The sequence below is a fragment of the Pagrus major genome, chromosome 8 (assembly GCF_040436345.1).
Source record: "Pagrus major chromosome 8, Pma_NU_1.0".
Taxonomy (NCBI): domain Eukaryota; kingdom Metazoa; phylum Chordata; class Actinopteri; order Spariformes; family Sparidae; genus Pagrus; species Pagrus major.
Window position 1 is genome coordinate 7,608,085 of NC_133222.1, and position 21,067 is coordinate 7,629,151.

The 21,067-nt window shown below is 42.9% G+C and overlaps 1 protein-coding gene across 2 annotated transcripts in view; it reads right to left on the reverse strand.

The window, feature by feature from the left end:
* The window catches only part of LOC141000747 (transcription factor Maf-like), a 51,430-nt gene that overhangs the window by 25,340 nt on the left and 5,023 nt on the right, over positions 1-21,067 (reverse strand). For both annotated transcript variants that reach the window (XR_012179571.1, XM_073471564.1), the window contains exon 2: positions 17,789-17,859. Coding sequence is in view for 1 of the 2 variants with exons in the window: in XM_073471564.1 (XP_073327665.1) it covers positions 17,832-17,859 (28 nt within the window). In the remaining variant the exon portion in view is untranslated. The remainder of the gene's footprint in view (positions 1-17,788; positions 17,860-21,067) is intronic.

The window sequence follows — 21,067 nt, forward strand, 5'->3', positions numbered from 1 at the left end:
TCCCCTTAGTGGTGATGTGGGGGTGTGTGTTAGGGCTTGATTGTTACTGGTTTACATAAGGGTATTAAACTCTCGCATAGCCCTATCTATCTGAGCCAGGCAGATATATTTGTGTTGTGGCTCCTTTATGCATTTGTTATTTCCAAAGAGGATTGGGATGCACCAGTGGAAGAGAGGATAGATAGCCTGCTGATATTACCCTCTTCCTCTCTCACTCGCTTCCTCCTTTTTCCTCTAAAAACCAAACTCTTGTGCGTTTGTGTACATGTGTGCGATTATCTGTATGTGTGTGTGTGTGTGTGTGTGCGTGTGTGTGTGTCGCCTCCAGAAACAAAAGCGGGTAATTAATTAAAGAGAAGTGCACTTTGGCGCCATTGTCCTGTTCAACAACTCTAACAGCATTCAGCAAAACAGCATTCAGTGATATTACTGGTAATAATAGCTGTTGTTTCAATCTGGAAATTAGGGATTATTAGCTAAACATTGTGTAGATGCATTTAGCTAAACCAACATAATGTGCAGAGAAAAGGTTTACTGTCTTTTTACAAGTCACACAAAAACATACTGTACAGTACATTTACACAAGTACTGTAGGGCAAATACAATGTTCTTTCTCTACAAGAGTCTACTGCTTATTTACTGCATTTAAGAGCAACATTATGTACATTGCACACCACTAAATAGATATTAGTTATGTTTGATGGATTGAGATTTTACATACAAACCAAATATAGCGTATAAAGTATGATTCATTGTTTCAGATTTGAAGTAAAGTACATCAAGTACTCCTGATTGAAATGAGCTTAATATTGATCGGCTACAAAATTAAAATGCTGTGTGCTACATGATAACGAATCAGTAATTATTAGCTAGTAATCAGTGTGCAATAACACTGAGTAACGTCTTAGAGTGCTTTGTTATAATACTTTTCATTAACAAGTAATTTAAAGCATAATTTAAGCATTTTCTGATCTGATGTGAATATTGACAGGATGACATCGCCGCTTCAAATATAATCTGCTCTCTGATCTTCAGCAGTGGTTGAGGTTTGGTTGAGGTTTGGTTTGGTTTGGTTTAGACACATAAAAGACTTGGGTTTAGGTTTGAGGAAAGACAAGTGTTTGGGTTAAAACTACTTCATGGTTTAAATCATTAAATCATCATTGTCACTATGATAAGCTTATTAGTTATGTTGAGCTTATAATGTTAAACTCTAGCTGTTAGAACCATCCTTCTAGCATCGTTATTATCTGACCACGACCATTTAACTAATAATTCTCGCTCATGCTAATGTTAAAGTAACATTAGCTTGTTTCTTGACAGACCTCTAGTAACTTAGCAAACAAAATATTTATGTTGTATTGCTTTTTCCTAATGCAATACAAATTGGATTTGGCCTTGTCGGCGCAGGTTGCTGATGTAGGATACTTTTTCTGCCAGAGGGCTTAGTCATGCACTTGAATGTAAACATAAGTTGTTCTGGGGCATTTGTTCAAACAACCGCTGCTCTTGTTTTTCTTGGGAGGTCAGTCTCCAGTCTGCAGTAAATGTGCTTTTTACTTTGTATTCATAAGTACAGACTGTCTGTAACTTAAATTCTATTTCCACCCCTGATATATACAAATACATCCAAAACTACAAGCCTGAAGTACTTTTTTAAACGCGTCCTTAATGTGCACATCCCTGAGAGGGCAGCTGTTATTTTAAGAATCTCCCCAATCTGCGTGCGTCTGTGTGCTTCTGAGGATCAGGCAGGAGAGGTTAAATCAAAGTGGAGTCAATAACTTCATCCCTCCCTCCTGGTCTGCTCTGCTGTGCTGCTGGGAACGCCTGCTGCTCGCTCTCTGGCTCGTGAAAGAGGAGGACAGGATGGGGTTCAACACTTTCACAAACACTAAAGGAGGGGAGAGTCGTGCTGCTAATACAGAGGATGATCTAAGACTCTGGCACGCAGATATAAAGACACACACACACACACACACACTCACACGGCGGGAGAGAGAAAGGCTTCCTCACTGTGTCTGAGAATGATAATGAGCTAAATTCTCTTTTCTCCCAACCTGAGAGCCTGAGTCCAGTCATGGCCACAGCCCCGGCTAAATCAATATCATCATCCATAATCTTTATTGTGGGATGAAACACAGCATAAATCAGCACAAAGCCCTTCACACATCCCTCTCTTTAGCAGTCTCCAATTGCATGCAGCACTCTCCTGGGCCGACAACACTTTCTTTTCCTTTCTTGTGCAGAAAGATTGTCTCTCAGTGTCTTCGGTCTCTGTAACACCTGCACATGCATCATAGCAGATATTTGTTTCCTGGTTTTAACTTTGCTGTCTGCAGCAGGTGTGAAGGGAATGAATCGTCCCTCTACCTGCAGGAGATTGGTGGAATGGGATGATTTTTAATTGTTAAATCTTTCATGGAAAAGTGTGAGTTTAAATGTCTGTGTGCACGTGTATGTGTGCATGTGTGTGTGTGTGCGTGTGTGTCTTCCAGCTCTGCTCTCTTTGAGTGCGAGTGTGAGTAATGAGGTTTGCAGAAGAAAGCTTAGCCAAATCCTCTCATCAGTCTTCACTCCTTCAATACCCAATCAGCAGGCTAATTCAATACCCAATCACAGGGCTAATAGCATCCAGCCGAGAGGAGAACCAATGAGAACTCGGCTAATGGACCTTGGGGAATAACTAGCTGCACAAAAAGTTAGTGCAAACAGCAGGCAGAATTTCTTTTTCTGTAAAAGAAAATGTAGTGTCTAACGATCTCAGTCTGGTGTCCGATCGGCTGCCACTGTCGACTGTGAAGCGGAGGGAAAATCTCTCATTAAACTCTTTCAGACATTTGTGACTACTCCAGCATGCACGTCTAAGGGATGAGCACGAGGCTACATTCAAATCAGCAGCCAAAATCTAAAACAGAGAGATATTTTTTGTCAGTTCTTCCAGTATCTGACTTTAGAGCTTGTTATGTTCTAAAATTACAGCCTTGTATCAGCGTTACACAGCGCGCAGCTCTATGACATTTAACATGCAAACAGATTCACATCTCCCTCGCTCATTTTTCCCTCCGGAGCTGTGAGCGGTGGGTGCATAAGTGCATGGGGGCTGCGGGAGTGTCCCAGCCATTGTAGTGTCACAAATCCCCCCTTCCTGACATGCACTGAATAAACTGTCACAGGCGTTATATAGTGTCTCCATAAAGCCTACCATCAAACAGTTACTACCTCCATCGCTTCAGTCCACTGCACCAACAACACAAACAAATCACACCGCGCTGCGTCGCCGGGGTGTTCAGGTGAGCGCATGTTTGTGTGTGTGATATGCTGTAAAGTGGGGTTCATACATGACTGTGTTTTCTGATATGATCATACACCATATAACCTTCTATATCTTGCTTGGTTGCAATCCATATTGACCTCCCTTCCTCAGCCTCCCTCACTAAAAGCTTCTCGGTGTGTTTCATGGCGCATATACAGTTTCCTTCCTTTCCTTCTGTTTTCTGTCGCCGCTCAGTTTTGTGCTCGGTCATTAAAAGAGAACATGTGATTCCCGGGCTGATTTTATGTAAGCGCTAGAGTCCATCATAAAGGCAGAAAAATGGGAAATCCACTTTAAAACACTGTAGGAGCAGAGAAAATGAGCATATTTGTGGGCCTTTTTGTTGGTGTTGACAGTGTGTTTATCTTGACATAGCAAACACCTTGAAAAACATGGATTTGGGTCAGGATAGGTAGCATGGAGTTTAATAATATAAAAATCTTTATATCAAGATTAAGCAAATCATACATTTTTAATGTGAACTCCTCACCATTACTCCATCATCCTTCTGTACAACATACAGAGAAATCCAGAGATGACATCTCCTCCTCAATTATCCTAACAAGAGTGCAATGCAGCGACGAGACATTTGTTTCAAAACGGAGCATGTTGTGCTGCAATCGAGGGCTGTCACAGCAGCAGATTTTCACTACACAATTACTGTGCCAAAGGAATTCACGATATTTTTGAGATATCATAGAAATTTGGGGAAAAACAGCGAGCAATCAATTCTATCTTTAACTTTATTTACTATGTGCTTTGTCTCTTTTTTGGCCAATAAATGACCCTCAAAATATGAGTGCAGGGAGGCGGAAAGTCTGTAACCGTAACTTTTAAAGTGTACAGAAAGAAAAATTACACTTAGTTACTAAAAGGCAACCAGATGAACTCCTGGATTATTCACACAATACTATCATATGTGTATTATAAACATGATATCCAAAATTTGATTTTTAATATCACGATTATTGTGAATATAACAATATCGCGACACCCCCACTGCAATCCACTGTACTCTGGGGCACTTAACGACTTCCGACACCAAAAAACATACAATGAAACGGTTCAAGCCAGAATTCCAAGTCTGAAACTTGAGTTTGCCGACATAAACACATACGACGTCACAGCAATATGGTGGCAACACAGTTAACAATTACCTTCTCATCAGTTTTTACCTCATGTGGTGTTTACTCTTAAATTATCTGCGGATGTCCATGTTTTCATGAGCAGAACCACAGGGACACATTTAGATCGGAAGACATGAATACCATCTCAGAAATATTGACTTCTGACTTGCATGATGTCGAGCACTTTTCTGAGATATGCAGGAAAATACTGGGCGAGGCGAAGTCCGAACAGGCTGAACACACAACCACCACAGCCTGAAAGGCATTGAACATCACACGCTAATGATACGCTGTACAACGGTGTGAGAGTACGTGAGGAGGAAATTTCCCTTTAATCTTCTTCATGGCTACATCATCTTTTATTGGTGGACAAAGTGAATCTCAGCCTGCAGCCTCGGCCCCGTAGAAATGACAATTGATTTGCAGGTTATTTCCTGCTTCCTGTGAGCTAATTGAAATAAAGTGGGACGGTAGACTCGGGCTCTGCAGCATCTATCAATACTGCAGTCGTACAGTAGAGAGAGCCTCGTGCCCACTGCTGCGCCTTAACCAGTCCCACAGAATATTTGCTTCATTGTGCGGCTCATCACTATGCGTGTATTTTATGTGTGTTCGTGCTACCTGGTGTGTGAACCACCTTTTAATGACTGTTAGTGAGCCAAATAAGGTAGAATGTATGGTTTATGAATATATACGCTCTGTATGTGTGCTCGTGCTGCTTGTGTCTGAGCATATAGTCATGGCCTTATAGTAATGGGATTACATTAGATTTATATTAGGGATTACAACTGGGTGCACCCCACAGAGGAGAATTATGGGTATTTGAGTACATATATGAGAATCCAGATGCATTTGCAACCATGTTTCCCTCCAACACACACATATAAACACATGCACGCACACACACACACACACACACACTGATTAGTTCATAACGCCTTTTCTCATCAATTTAATTATGGTAAACATACTATAGATGAATATACAGTATCCAGCAGTGCACATCTGTCCGGGCGTATGTACAGCAGGAGAGAGGGAAGGGAACAACTCGTTGCTCGTGTAAGGAAGGCAACAGAAGAATAAGTGTTGACGTGTGTGCATGCGTGTATGTGCAAGCCCAGGAGCTGCGTTTTATTTACTTATAATGTCCCAGCTGTCGTGAGCAGCTGGATTTTACACAGATTAAACTGGTGAGTGTATGGAATCACATGTACAGTACGGTGTCCTCACTGGAGGAACAAAATCTTTACTTACACGCTCCCCAAACCCTGACGTCTCACATTAACCCGGGCTGTAGACACGACATTGGTTTTGCAGACTTATGTTAAGTTAAAATTCAGGTGTTTGATTTTAACTTTGCATTATGGCATACACTCTAAAAACCACTGAGACTTTATTTTAAACACACCATATTTAAAGAAAAGGCTGATTTACTCTCAATTGAATTTAAAATTGCCTTCTGAGACAAGTTTAATTTACAAAAACGTTTGTTTTATTTACCTTTTAAATGCCTTTGAACACCAGCTCCCTGTTCTGCCTCTTTTCTCTCACACCACAGTAACGATTTCAGCCAGTGTCTTCCAATGGTCTAATCAAACTCTCGTTAGACTGCGAGATACACTGAATCATCATTAAATCTATCTGCATATTACCTGTGCTGCTACAATTAGCTATGAATCTCATTTGAATCTCATTTAAATTCCTCCTATGAATCTCAATTAAACATAGAGATTCAAACAAACAGGCATAGCATTGTAAATATGGATGTGTACACACACACACACACACACACACACACACACACACACACACACACACACACACACACACTCTGCACCTGCTGTTATCATTGCTGTTGTTTTAAATGTGTTCAGTTTAATTAATTTGTTTTGATACTCAAGACAAATCCTTTACAAATCCTCATGTGGTAATTAACAATTATCGTACATTTAATAAGCACACTGAGATAATGAAACAATTAGAGAGAAACAAGCTGTTTAAAGATCGAAGCAGCGCTTTGAACTAGTGTATATGCTTTAATTGTCTTTCAGTGGCTTCCGACTTCAATGAGGCAGCAGATCATAATAAATGTCCTCACAGCTTACAAATCAAACACCCTTCAAAGCAGAATTACAAACCAATAAATTATTACTTGTAGAAAATATAAGCTTTCAGCGGCGCTGTAGTACCGAAATGCAAACACACACACACACACACACACACACACACACACACACACACACACACACACACACACACACATACATCCATGCACACACACTGCCTTTCTCTCTGGTGTTATCACAGGGGCCAATTAGTGGGCCCCGGCTTTCTGCTCAGGCGTGTGTCAGGGGACCTATAGGGAGCCCGCGAGGCTGCGAGAGGCCTCAGGGTAGCAGGAGAATTATCACTCTTTTCATCTCTCCGTCTCTTACGCATCCTTGCATACACACATCCACTATCTCCTCGCAGCGAGAGAGCAGAGAGCTGCTCCCTTTCTTTCTTTCTTTCTTTCTTTCTTTCTTTCTTTCTTCCTCTCTCCCCTTCCCTTGCTCGTTTTCCTGCCGCTCAGGCCTCCAGAGCGACGAAACAAAGGACGATCCTGAACGCCACAGCATGCAAATACTTCAAGCTAATTTACGCAGGTATGGTGGCCAACGAGGTTCGATAAACATATGCATAACCTCAACGTGCAGATGAATCAGTCGATGGAGTTTACTCGTGACCTTTGATCCCTCTGAACTGTAAAAGCAGGACAACTTTGTGTGTGTGTGCACTTTTAGGTAACAGAAAAGGCAATGTCATCACAATGCATGCTGATCAAAATCTGTGTCTATGTTGCACCCTGTGACGTGACTATTAGTGATGGAGTGTTCAGGGAGACCTAGCAGATTGCTGGAGCATGTGTGTGTGTGTTTGTGTGTGTGTGTGTGTGTGTGTGTGTGTGTACGTAGCTGGTTACTGTGTGTTTGTTCTTGCTGGGAGTTTCATCCCAATCACACTCCTTTCCCACCCCCCTCATCCTTCTTTCTTTCCTCTCATCCCTCTGTGGCCCCCTGCTGAGTGCCTGGTAGGTGGCTCACACACACCCGCACACGGACACGCATAAGCACACACACAAAGACGAAGAAACACACAGCAGAGCCCTCCGTCGGCTGCAGATAGCTGTAGATCCTTCTCTCTCTCTCCTCCACACCACAGGGAGGAGAGAAGGAGGGGATGACAGGAGAAGAAGAGGAGGAAGAGTGGAAGAACAGAAGAAGTGGACAGCTGTCCTCTGTCAAGCCTCCGTCTACCTGTCTGTCTGCTGCACTGTGGGCTGGTATGTCTTTCTTCGTGGCAGGTGGCTGAAGAGTCAGTACGACGAGCTGAAATGTTGTTGAACGAGACATAATCTTCCATCTGAGAGGAATAATTACGACGCAGGCGGGAGAAAATAAAAAGGTTTTGGTTATGGGTTAGGAAAGTAATTATGACTGTCATAATAATTATAATAAAAAAGTCTGCAAGTGTAATGTGTCTGTTGCTGTAAGAATTCGTCCATAAGTTGTTGTTGTTGTTTTTTTCTTCTTTGTGTGTGTATTTGTGCGCGTGACGTCGACGGGGATAGAGACAGCGGAGTGGAGGCAGTAGATAAGATAAGTGCTCTTTATTTCTGACAGAGTCATTTAGTTGTGGATGAAGAGAAGAGAGGAGGAGCGGACAGGGAGGAGAGAGTTATAGTTATGGAGCTGTCGTAGGTTCGGGAGTGTTGAATGAAATGAGGTCCGGAGGAGCAGAGGGAAACAAAGGTGGAGAGGGAGAGAGGGGGGAGGCGTCTACGTGACCTTGCAGTCACAGAAACAGACGGATGAGGGAGGAGAACCCGTTTCCTCTAAATCATGTGATGTGCTGTTTTTTTCTCTCTCTCTCACTGTAACTCAGTTAACATGTCAGGCCGCCTGCTATATCTCCCCTCTCCTCTTCCTCTCTCTTATTCCCAACTATGACTGAGGATGTACCTGTGTTTTAGCGCACACACACACACACTCTATGAGTTTTAGAAGGTGTCTCTTTGTCATATATTTGCTCGTATTGAGGCATCAAACTGTCAGAGACCTCCTGTCACTTCTGCCATTTTCCTCTCTCCCCTTCTGTTCCTTTTACGAAAAGTATTTATTTTCATTTATCAAAGCCTTACACCCCTGAGAGTGAGATAAAATTGCTGTGTCTGCAATACTCAGTGTGTGTGTGTGTGTGTGTGTGTGTGTGTGTGTGTGTCAGGGGAATGTGGAGCAATGCTGTGGGTTATTATGAAGAGACTCAGATGCGACAGGAGATTCCTCTGATTGGGAATAAAAACACCATCTTATCTATTTAAATAAACCCCACTGCAACCTCATCAACACACACACACACACAAACACACACAGGCATGCACACTCGCACACTATAAATAAGAAGGCATATACAGAGCGACACAAGAAAGTAAACACACTCACACTACTGAATCGCACAAAAAAAAAACTGCAGAAGGCGGCAAATCTCTGCATGTAAACAAACACAAGAGCAAATTCACAAAGGGATTTGTAGTAATTAAATTGCAATGATCGCCCTATTTTAGCTTTCACTTTGAAGATGAAAAAATAGTGTGTTTGAGCAGAGACGTGAGGAAAAACAGTCTTAATAGAACATGAAAAGAACATCTAATTATTCAAAGGAGAGTTTTTACTGCAGGAATAAAAAATACGATAAACAAATAAAAAATGTTTCGCGCACAACTCAGCAGAATAATGCAGAGGAGCCTCGCAAATCACCCTGAACTTTGATTTTGATCCGCTCGTGGATTACTGGTGAGCTGCGCTGTGGTCGTCCTGGCCTCCGACACTAACCTGCTGACCTTTGACCTCTGACTGACCAGGAGAGCAGAACCTGTACTTGACCTGCGACCTCGTGGCATCGTTAATAAGCATGTCGCCACCGCCCCCCCCTGCAGGAACGCACAACTGCGCACACGTCAATAAGACAAGAGACATGCAAAAGATGGATGCAGCCGAGCCATATGTGTGTGTGTGTGTGTGTGCGTTTGTGCGTGTGACAGTAAATAGTGAGAAGGAGAACAGTGATGTATGGTGGGTCTGCAGTCTGAGGCTGCAGATGTTCACCCCAGGTGGTCTGACGCTAATAACATTCCACTTTTTACAGGCCCTTTAATTCACTCGAGATAAAGCCGCATAAAATATACAGTACAGAGCACGATGATGCACCCATCAGCACCAAAACATTTAAAAATAAATCATCTTTAAATGTGTTTTCTCTTCAATGAAAGTGATGCATCTTCTATTTAAAACACCTTCCAATTGATATATATTTTTTTATTTTGCTAATTTTCATACATATGTAGCAAAAGCACTGATTTTGATCCAGTCTATTTAAAGTATCTGCTGTAGATGTCGGACCTGATGAAGCCTGTGGCCAAATTCACAATTACAGCAGTGTGACGTTAAACGAGGATTATCGACAATGTATACAAGCATCCTTGTGTGCGATGAACTCTTTTGATTTATTACCCTGAGCAAAATCTCTGACAATTATCATACTTCAAAAACATGCAGCGTTACAGTCTCATGCCCGAGGCCTCTTGTACGTTAAAATAACTATTCCTTGTAAAGAGTTCATGGACACTTTTAAAAAGTTGTAATAGAGACAGAGAGAGAAGGTGAATCCCAGGTGGCCTCTTTCCCCCCTCAGCTCGTACAGGCAGGACGTTATGTTCACACATGCAGGAAGTGAGCACGCTGATGCCTTTCTCCCATATTTGCTCCTCCTTCCCTCGTGTCTCCTCCCTCTCTCCCCCCTTTTCTGTCCCCGTATGTGTATCAACCTTGAACCACAGCAGATGAGAAGGAGAGAAAGGGGGGAGACGAGGGTGCAGCAGTCCTTTCTACGTCACATGTGTACAGTGAGGAAAAATGGATGTTGGTAACTTTTTAAGGAGTAAATCAAAATCAATTTACTGCACAAGCTCTCAAGTGCTGCTGCTCACAACTGTGATATTTTATTAGAAATAACCAAAAAATTAAATCCAGTCTTCAATAGAAATTTGTCTTGATGTTGTTGTCTTACTGACCATAATGTAACAAGATAAAAAAAATAAAAAAAATATGCAGAAGTATTAAAAACTAAAACCCACCATTCACATTACTGATGTTACTAGAAAGAAAAAGATAAGAGTGAATGTAGAAACTCGCACTGTCTGTCCTCTCCTCTGGAAAAATAAAAGATTTTCCCATGCTCGCCAGTCTTTGGCAATACTTCACAAAACACACACTCACAGTGTTGACTTTGTATTCTAGTGCAGTTAATGTGTACACAATTTATTTCTCTCCCCAGAATAGCTGCTCCGGTCGCAGGCTGCAGACAGCAGGGTCCTGCCTCTGTTCAGTACAGCACTAACACACACACACACACACCACCATAAGATGTCTTTCTGCACTCGAGAAGTCAGCAATTAATTTAAAATATAATGACAACAAACGCCCCCTCAAACACACACAGCAAGAGCTGATTCCTGATCTTTCTTTATCGTTTTCTGCAGCAGGAAACCTGACTGGCTCAACCTCCCTCAGTGGTCTCATTGTAAGACACCTTTGGTCAGTTAGTAACCGCTGTTTTTAGTAAATAAGAGTTCAGACTGTTGGGAAAAAAACCACAGCTCGTCTCCTTCCCACTCCTCTCGTCTTCTCCTCTCCTCGTCTTCTTCCAGCCCATTAGATGCCGGGCTGTTTTCTTTTTTTTTCTTCTTCTTTTTTTTGGTCATGAATCTTTAATCAGCCTTTTCAAGTGAGTGTGCAGGCTGAGACTCTGCAGAGCACTGACCTGAGCTGCTGAAACACTCATTCTGATGTAACTTATACAGACGCTGCACAGGTTAGAGCCCGTTTACATCCCAGGGACTCTCTGAGACTTGTGTCAGCAGCTAAAGCGCGCAGCTACACGCCAGCAGGTCAGAATAACAAGAACAAAAACAAACGATACATCCATCTACACACTGACAAAAATAAAGGATGCTGTAGTTAAATTCCTGCATTGTTTGGTATCTGGAATAGCTGCATGCAGAGCCATCAGTGCGGTTGCTCTCCTGTTTAGACTGAGAGGAAATCCATCAGCAGGGGGCTGAGAGAGAGAGAGAGAGGAAGCAGTGACGGTTGTGTACGTACGGTCTCTGCATCTCTTTCTCTGTCATGACACAAATGCATTTGCTTGTGCAGGCGTGCACACATGAACACTCACACACCTCCAGCAGTAAATAAAGCAGTGCAGTCAGGTCACAATCACAGTAAACCACACAAACGACTACCATCTGTCTCTTTGTCTCTGCCTGTAGGAGTCAATGAGCCTCACTGGCAACAGTTTATACTACACTGCCCAAACACAATAACATTCAACATCACGCTTTAAAAAAAAAAATGAAAGGATAAAATATCTGTGAAGGGGTCCGGGCTATTCATTATTCCTCTCCCTCTCTCTTATCACTCTCTCGTTTCCTCTTTGCCCACTCCGTCCCTCCTTCTCTTCCTGTAAATGAGTGATTTATCAGCCTTAATTGCTGGCAGTGGTTCATGTGGTCATGTGACCGCAACATGACAGCGCGTGATAAATACACCCTGAAAATTAAACCCTGCTTTGCAAACAGAAAACTCGCAACGCTTGCACCGCATCTGCAGAGCGAGCGAGAGCGTGTTCGTATACTGACAAAAATAGAATTGGTCTAATAAAAGCATTGCTTTAAAAACAAAATCTGAGCTCACGATGTGCTTTAAAGGCAAAATGTTGTCGTAATAAAAGACATTTATCAAAGTGAGGCAAAGGGCAGAGGGGAAAAATGTACGATCAATAATGATAGACCAAGTAAATCTATTGTTATAAGGTGTTTCACAACGGTGCCCCGTAAACACTGAGAGCACACACACACACATACACACAGCCTACAGTAGAATCTATCACTCTGGCTCACATGGTTCAGCGGCAGGATGCTGACTGAAGGGCCTGCACCGCTCACTTCATGCATCTTATTGTTACATGGAGCCAGTTCTCAACCACTGACCTTTTTATTCACCGCGCTATACATTGTTAAAATAATGTATGAGGTGTCTCAGCCACAGCCACTTCATTGTGTGGTGTTATACACAACAGAGGTGTGTGTGTGTTTGTGTGTATACCTTACATGGTTTGTGTGCAAGAATACTGAATGTGAATGCACAGGAGCAATGTACAAGTTTGATGTTCAGAGAATGAACAAAAGCATTTAAATGTTTGCAATTGTGTGTGTGTGTGTTTGTGTGTAGTGACATGCATAATGCTGATAGTAATATATTTAGGTAGATTTTTGCATTTTGTGACTGATAAAAGTCGATTCACATCATCGGTAGTGCTGTGTGTGTCCCGTCAACATCCTTGTGCTCTTTGTTTATGGAGCGGCGGTAAAACACATTTATTGCTGTGCTTTTGCTGCCGTCACGTGACGAATGCTTTTACCAAATGTGTAGTCGTCTGAGGTTTTGTGTGTTCAAAATGGTAAAACATGGAGGGCAAAAAAGTTGAAAAAAATAAAAGACAGCAATAAAAATGTGCAGGCATGATGGAAATAAAAAGGCAAATATGACATAAGCTGATCTTTTTTAATCGTTCATTCTTATCTTCTCATTTTATTCTGTTCGATTTTGCGCCTCAGCAGCTTGTGTATTTAAAATAAGTGAAATCAAACTGCTGATGAAGCTGAGAGAGGTATTTTGACTACAAGAAGACAGAATCTTTTATTTAGTTCAACCTGCTCTCAGGCTCAGACATTTAGCAATTATGGCACTTATGCACAAATGTAAATAATAATGCAATTGAACCTTTATTCACCGTGTGTAAACATACTCCAACTCAAGTGTTTCAGCTTGAAAAAAACAACAATTTTCTTGTCTTTTCTGCAACAATAATTAATATTTAAATTGCAACCCCGCAAATGAGCTACTTAGTCTCAAATCTGATCTCTGTTTTGTTGTCTCTATAAGCTCATACAGAATAAATACAATTTATCCATAGTGTTGTACACTGTGATCCGCCACCCCATTACTGCCACACTAATCTCCTTTTTTCTGATGAAACACATAATTCAGGAAGACAGAATGAGAGGGTAAGAGGGACAGACAGTGAGGAGGGACGGAGGCAGACAGCAGATAGAGAAACGTGGAGCCAATCTTCCTGTCTACCTGACAGACTGTCTGTCTACCTACAACATGCTCAACATTTGACCTCTGCAGGAGTGGCACTCATAATGGGACAAGATGATTGCACAGTTTGGACAACAACAGAATTGAGAAATTAAGTGTGTGTGGCTCGCTTGTGCTTGTGTAGTATATTTTTTGCAGGTTTGCATATTGCATATGTGAATGCTCGTGTATAAAAAGGTAACGGGGGAGGGAGGGAGGGAGGGAGGGACAGCAGAGTGACTCCAGCACCTCTGCACCTTCCCTTCCTCCTCCTTATTTATTTGTCTGTATTAGTTAGCTCCTCTCTCAGCACTTAAAATTAATGTCATCCAGCAGAAAATAGAGGCTGAAAGCTAAAATTCAGCACTTTCCCAGCAGCCTGGTTATTTATCAAGCTAACAAGGAGAAGATGCATCCCGTTTCAGCCGGGCCCAGGAAATATGTGCCATTAAAGCCCAGAGCTAGTGTTTGAGAGTCAGGGAATAAAAGTGAGGGTGTCAGGGAGTGGGGATGGACGGCATCGCCAGCAATATGGATGCGGAGAGGCCGGCAGACACATTTATATAAGAGACAATAGATGCACTGAGAAGTGAGAGGAAACACACTTTCTCTCCAACGACGCAGCCACATTGCATTTTCTGCATGTGCTGCATGTGTGCATATGAAGTGCTGATTCGCTGGTGGCTATAAAAGACGATCCTTTAGGGGATACAGAAGACATAGTTTGGAGCTTTAAATAAATCATGTGCTGCCACAGTGAGCTTAGCACTAATTTTCTCTTTAGGAGCAGGGTGTTGAAACACGTCCCGAGGACTGTTAGTATTGTGCCGTGTTAACATCTCTATAGCATCAGGAGCTAACGCCCGAGTGTTGGAATTCAATTAGACACTGGGTGCAACACTAAGCAGCTAGCATGGGGCAGTCACCGCAGGGAAGGGAGAGGAGGGGATGGCGACGAGAGGGGAGCGAGGAAGGAGTGTGTTTGTGTGTGTGTGTGTGAGAGAGGAGAAGGAGGCTGCGGGCGAGAGGAAGGCCCTGGGCTGCTGGCTGCGGTGATTCAGGGGAATACATTATATCACACTCAACCTCCGGCTCATCACAAGTTCCTCTCTCTCAATCACGCTGTGAACACACAGTCGCAACCTGAGGACAACAGTGGCTCTGAGGCTCACACACAAACACACACACACACAGCGGTAACAGCTTTACAACTAATTATGTTTGAATAAAACAACACAATCTCAGGCTTAAACAACTGAAACATCGGAGAGAAAATTGTATATTAACATAAAAGAGGAGCGGGTTGATGTTTAGAGGTGAGGCTCCGGGGTGCAGCTCGTCTCCTCTGTGGCTCAGAAGAAAGTAAAAAACACTTTTTTAAAACAATCCAAAATCTAAACACAGTTGTTCTGTGTTAAACTGCAGAAAGTGAAATATTTTTCCACCCTTTTGTTATTCCTAATCCAAACTCCAGTTCTACTTGCTTCGTCTCGTTTTAGCCCGGGCTTAGTAATGAGCATACATCCTGTTCATATCCTCCCTGTCATTTGGATTTTCTGGAGAGAGGGATGACGTCTGTGTCACTATCAAGACTGTAACAGTGTAACGAGTCTCACACTGAGCAGCTAGTAGTTATATATATCCCAGGCAGTAAATGGATAGTGAAGTGTGCCAAACTGGTGGATGGAGAAAATCCTTGTTGCAGAATACAAAAGATCCCCCCTCACCGCTGCAGCGTTTCATTCAATGCCTGAATTAAGAGTGTGATACGTTAATATTTACTATTTATTGTCTGAAATCATATTGTGGATTTTTTCTCCAGTGTGATGGACAATAACAAGCCTCAACTGAGTTCATAATACGCATCAAAATCAACTTCTACTTGGTTAATATTTACATTTTTCCTGATCAGACTGCTGTATTTGAAGCTCTCTCCCACACACTTACACACCTTGATGTGTCTGCATGAGTGTGCGCATGTGTCCTTTCCCCCCGCTGCCGTGTCTACAAAAACCTGACCTGCCTGCTGTCAGCCACAGAGGCACCTTGCCTCCCTGCGCCCCCTCCCCCCTGAGTGGCCGACTCACCCCGTCACCACGAGGGGAAGACGAGGAGGAGGAGGAGGAGGAGGAGGAGGAGGGGGAGGTGGAGGTGGAGGGATGACGGGGGATAACGGGGGGTGAAGGAAAAAAGTGGGGGGTGGTTGGGCTGGTGCTGGGGGGAAGGATCGTGGAGGTATGGTGGGTGGGTGGCTGTATGGGTGGGTGGGTGTGGGCTCTGAAGCTTCCTCTAATGTGCCCTCTCCACTCCCCTGCCTGTGACCTCAGAGCTCCTGACAGCCAGAAAGTGCTGAAGCATGCAGGTGTCCTAACGCTGCAGACACACACACACACACACGCCGGTGCAAAAACACGTGCTCCGCTCGCACACACACACACACAGACGCAGGTGTCCTACCTTCGCAGCCTGTCATTTTTAACTCCTTCACCACCTCCATCCTCGCTGCGTCGCATATAAAACTGTGCCCCGAGGCCGTCTGTTATTATCTATTTGTAATTAGTCAACATTAAAAAAAAGAAAAAATGGACAGTGATGTGATGGAGTGCATCGCAAAGGCAAAACAAGCGTGTGCTTCACAATGCTGAGCACATGAGGAAAGTGGAGTATTCTGTCTGCTGTTCAGTAAAATTAGCCGCTGCTGATGCTGTAGTTTCCTCTGTCCAGCCTCTCGACTGTACAGTGTAAAACCTGAGGTGTCCAGAGAGTGTCCTGTCCTGTCTGTGTGTGTGTGTGTGTTTGTGTGTGTGTGTGTGTGGGAGGGGGGGTTAGGGTTAGAGAGTTGTATTACAGTGGTGATGAGTCGCCTGGCTGCGAGGCTGATACCTCAGCAGCACCCAGCATTGACCAGGCCTTTAAATAAAGCCTTCGATCCTCCAGCAGCAGAGAAGGTCACCGCCTGCCTCTGGTTACCCTGCCTGTCTGTCTGCATCCACGGCCAGGAGCACCTCCTACCATCCCCTTCCTCCCTACCTCCTCCTGTACCCGCACGTCTATATTCACATCCAGGTGCCTCCTCTCCCCTAACTTTGCCTCGACTTCTTCCCAAAAAAACCCACAAAAAAAATGAGCCCTCTCTTTCCTTCCCTCACTCCATCACCCTCCGCTGTCCTCTGCAATCCCACCATCCGTCCATCTGCGTGTCAGCCAGAAATAAAAAAAAAACAATGTACACTGTTTGTGTCCGCAGAGAGAGCTGAGAGAGTGAAGGAGGTCAGAGGGTCAGGACAGAGGTTTTGGCCTCATCCCACGAGCACTGGGCATGTCACCCTCCCGTCAATCAAGCAGCACTGTCAGAGCCCCGAAAACAGAGGAGCGCATAACATCGCACACAAGAAGTGTTCAGAGTTTGATCATCGTAGAGCTAAATATGAAGCGAGAAAAAAAAGATCTGATTATGAAACCCTCCCTGGTGTCTGCTCTCCCAAACGAGTGCTTCCGTGTTAAATGAAATCAATATAAACAGGTGGTTTGTAGATTTGATTTCACTCAGAAGAGAAGTGCGACAGTCCTCCTTCATGTCTGAGGCATTATTGTCACATTTATACAAATAGTAAGAATATCATGATGTTAGTGGGCTTCACGGTTAAGGCTCGACAGACTGTATTCAAATAGTCTGAGTTCAGAAAAGCAGAACTATGAGAATGCAAACAGAGAATGCTTTATATTTAATATTGTGGCACATATAAAATATTTTGCTCGGATGCAACCCTTCTTTTTGTTTTTAAAGGAACCTGAATCAAATTGCTGCGTCCTTTGGTAGACAAATCCAACATTTTGAAAATGTAAATAAAAATAATTAATAGAAAATATGTAAATTAATTCTGGATCAGTTGCTAAACACAGTGTTATTAAAAACACGGTGTGAACGTAATGTGCTGTATTTTGAGGAACATTCAGCTGACACGAATTTCAGATCGTCAGACGAAACTTTTTGAGGCAGTTCATGCTCTTTTTTAATTTGACATTAGTGTCGGATATTTGAACAGTGTTTGAATGAACTGGTGTTATAAAGTGAAGGAGTGTTGAAGATTAAAGACTGAAGTTACCTCAGACTCCCAGGTGGTGGGACGGAGAGGTCACAGCTCTCTATCACAGATGGAGGAATTTTCTTGATGTCCTGCAAAAACAGGGAACAGAATTGTTAAATAAAACCCACGAGCTCATCGCACAGCACAGGAAGCTCTGCCGCACACATGACACACTTTGAACGTTAAGTAACAAGCCTTTGGTTACAAAACGGACAATGAATTTTAAAGAAAAGTGGAACGCTGGAGAGAGCGAAGATAAAGTCACGAATCACCGGGGACGGAGGAATATTAATCCTCATATATTTTTTTTCTAGAATTAACTTGTGAGATAAATTCATAAAATCTTTTCAAGCAAAATGGAATTATAATAATTACATATTTAAAGGCCAACAGTTGGTCATGGTTTGGATTATTCAAAAAATTCATTTATAAACTAGAATCAGACGTGGAGATAAAGAGGCAGGCGACACCAAACACAGAATCAATATAATAATTAAATTGATCAGATATCAGATATTAGAATTGAATGGAAGGATTGGATTTGTTTTGAAATTTCACTGATACACACACACACTACAGTGTACTTTAAAAGTCATATAATTAGATGAAAAGTACATGTGAAATAAATTTCTGTTTAATTTTATAACTACCCTTTTTCCTCATTAAAAAGTGCACAATTTAAAACAATTTAACAAAAATATTGATATAATGTATTTAATTTCATAGATGACTGAAATTTAGAATCCAGGTCAGTCAGTTCATCAGGACCAGTTCATGTCTTTTGGGCGTGTGCGTGTCTGACAGCAGCGTATTCACACATTTAAACAGAACACGTGAACACATGTGAGCGCTATATGGGCTCACGTCAGGGACGAGCGTGAAGAATGAAAACCCCTGGCTCAAAAAGCGAGTGACGAATCATCCTGAAAAAAAACTTTCCGCTGGGCTTCAGAGGAGAGAAGTGAGGCGAAGGAGCCACAAAGTATATTAATGCCCCTCAATCCATCTTTAAGCAACAATGAGAGCCATTCATTTCCCTGTAATCCGATTCACACTGTGGCCAAATGGACTCTGACCCATTCAGCTGCACAGGAGCTCCCAGTGTCAGACCTACAGCGAGGGAGAAGCCTGCCGTCACCTGGATAATACTCGGAAACTTCGACACCAGCCTAAACTCTGCTGAGAATTTACAGCTTTACACACACACCTATAGATGAACACAAACACACACACAGGGCCAGACACAGGGCAACGCTCACACACACACACACACACATGTAGGCATAGATACACACTCCCACACGTACACTGTTCACAAATTCTCACACACACACGTGTCTTCTCTGTGTGCTCACTCAAACAAGCACACACACACACTGGGCTCGATACAGGGGAAGTGGAAGGTCCACGTGCAGAGTGCTGATACATGGCGGTAGTGTGTGGGGTCAAGGCCTTTCCCAGGTACAAATGAAAGGGAGAGGGGAGACTTTGGAAGAGCTGAGCAACACTTCGGGTCACCTTGCCTTGCAAAGAGATCAATGTCTGTTTGACTGGCTGAGAGACAGAGACAGAGAGAGAGAGAGAGAGAGAGAGAGAGAGAGAGAGAGAGAGAGAGAGGCTGACTGCAGCAGAAGGGTAAATCACCTCTCTCGCTTCATTGAGATGCAGGTAAAACACACAGGGGTCGGGCTCGGCTCCAGCTCCGCCCTGCATAACACAAACTCGCGCACGCGCAGACTTAGACAAACATGCACACACACACACTCGGAAGCATAATGCACTTTAGTTTTCAAACACACACCCCCCACCCCACCGGGTCCGCTGCGGTCCAAAACACACCACTCCACTGACTCTGTGCCCTGCAACTCAACTCACTGTTGGAAAACATCAACACAGCCTCGGCTCTGTTTATCCGTGAGTCAGAATATTGTGATCACATATAATTAAATCATAATTAGCTTTCATCTATTGCCCTTTAGTTATGCATTCTGAGGGAGAGCTCCAAATGCAAATCTAGTGTTTGAATTTCGACTGCGACGCACACACACAAAACATTACACGGGCCCCGTACGCACATTCTTTTACAGCTGAGCATTTACAGTAATCTCAATTCAACACTAGACTATAGGATTGGATTCAGACAATCACATTACCTCCACTCTGCCCATGCTTCTATTTGCTGGAGAAAATCACCATGTAAAGCCAACACAGACAGATATACAGAGAGAGAGAGGGAGGGAGAGGGAGAGAGGCGGCAGCAGCAGCAGCACAAGCCTTCTTTACAGCTGCTGCATTCTTACCACATGCACAGCGGCGACAGGAGGGGGACAAGTTAAATTATTAGGGTTTCAAATAAATGACACATAACTCAGGACACTGCAAGACAGAGAGAGAGAGGGAGGGAGAGGGAGGGAGAGGAGCTCTGCAGGTCTAGATGATGGACGGACCACAGAGGAACATAAACGCAGCTGATTTAAATCACTTTAAATGTAAATGTTTATCGCGTGGAGTGATGCAGATGCGGATTGAGTGGAAGAGATTGAAATTGTTTCCTCTTTTGAATGCAAATATGTTTTTAACCCGTTGGGGTGAGGGGGCTTTGTCACGTATGGGGAAAGGTGGCGCTCGCAGGGAAGACAGGAAGATGAGCGTATGAGCGTAAATGAATTTGTAGTAATACAAGATGTTTTTTTAAATTGAATGATAGGAAGCTTTTAATGCAAATTAGCAGCATTTTGAGAAACTGCACCTAAGAATGGAACACTTACATTTTTAAGATTGACAAATTATTAGTGTTGTAAGTATTGGAGCAACTTTGGTCACCTGCTCTCACATGATTGAGTGCATTACTGTAAAGAAAATGATTCTCCTCCTGATTTTTATGCACCTTTGGCCGTTTGGAATTTTCTCTGAGATTATCCTAACGTTATTTATTTTACTCACATTTATTAAAATGTCCTTTAGATTGCCGTAAAGAGCCACAGGCGTCTCAATATCGTGATAAAAACGACTCATTCCTCATAGATTTAATCCACTCAGTTAAAGCACATATACACCCTTCCACCACAAGGTCAAATAAAAGACAATGCTGGCTGCTTATTGAGCACTCACACAGATAGACCCCAGAAAGTACCGCACATCCTTTGTCCTATTAATTCGGAGGCATTAAAGGGAAGTACATGATGATGATTCAAATGTCAATACTGATAAATTTCAAAGTGATTTCCCATAGTTGACCTGAAAGAGAGAGTCCAATATTGTGACAGCAGACAACTACATTATCTTTAATAACCCAAT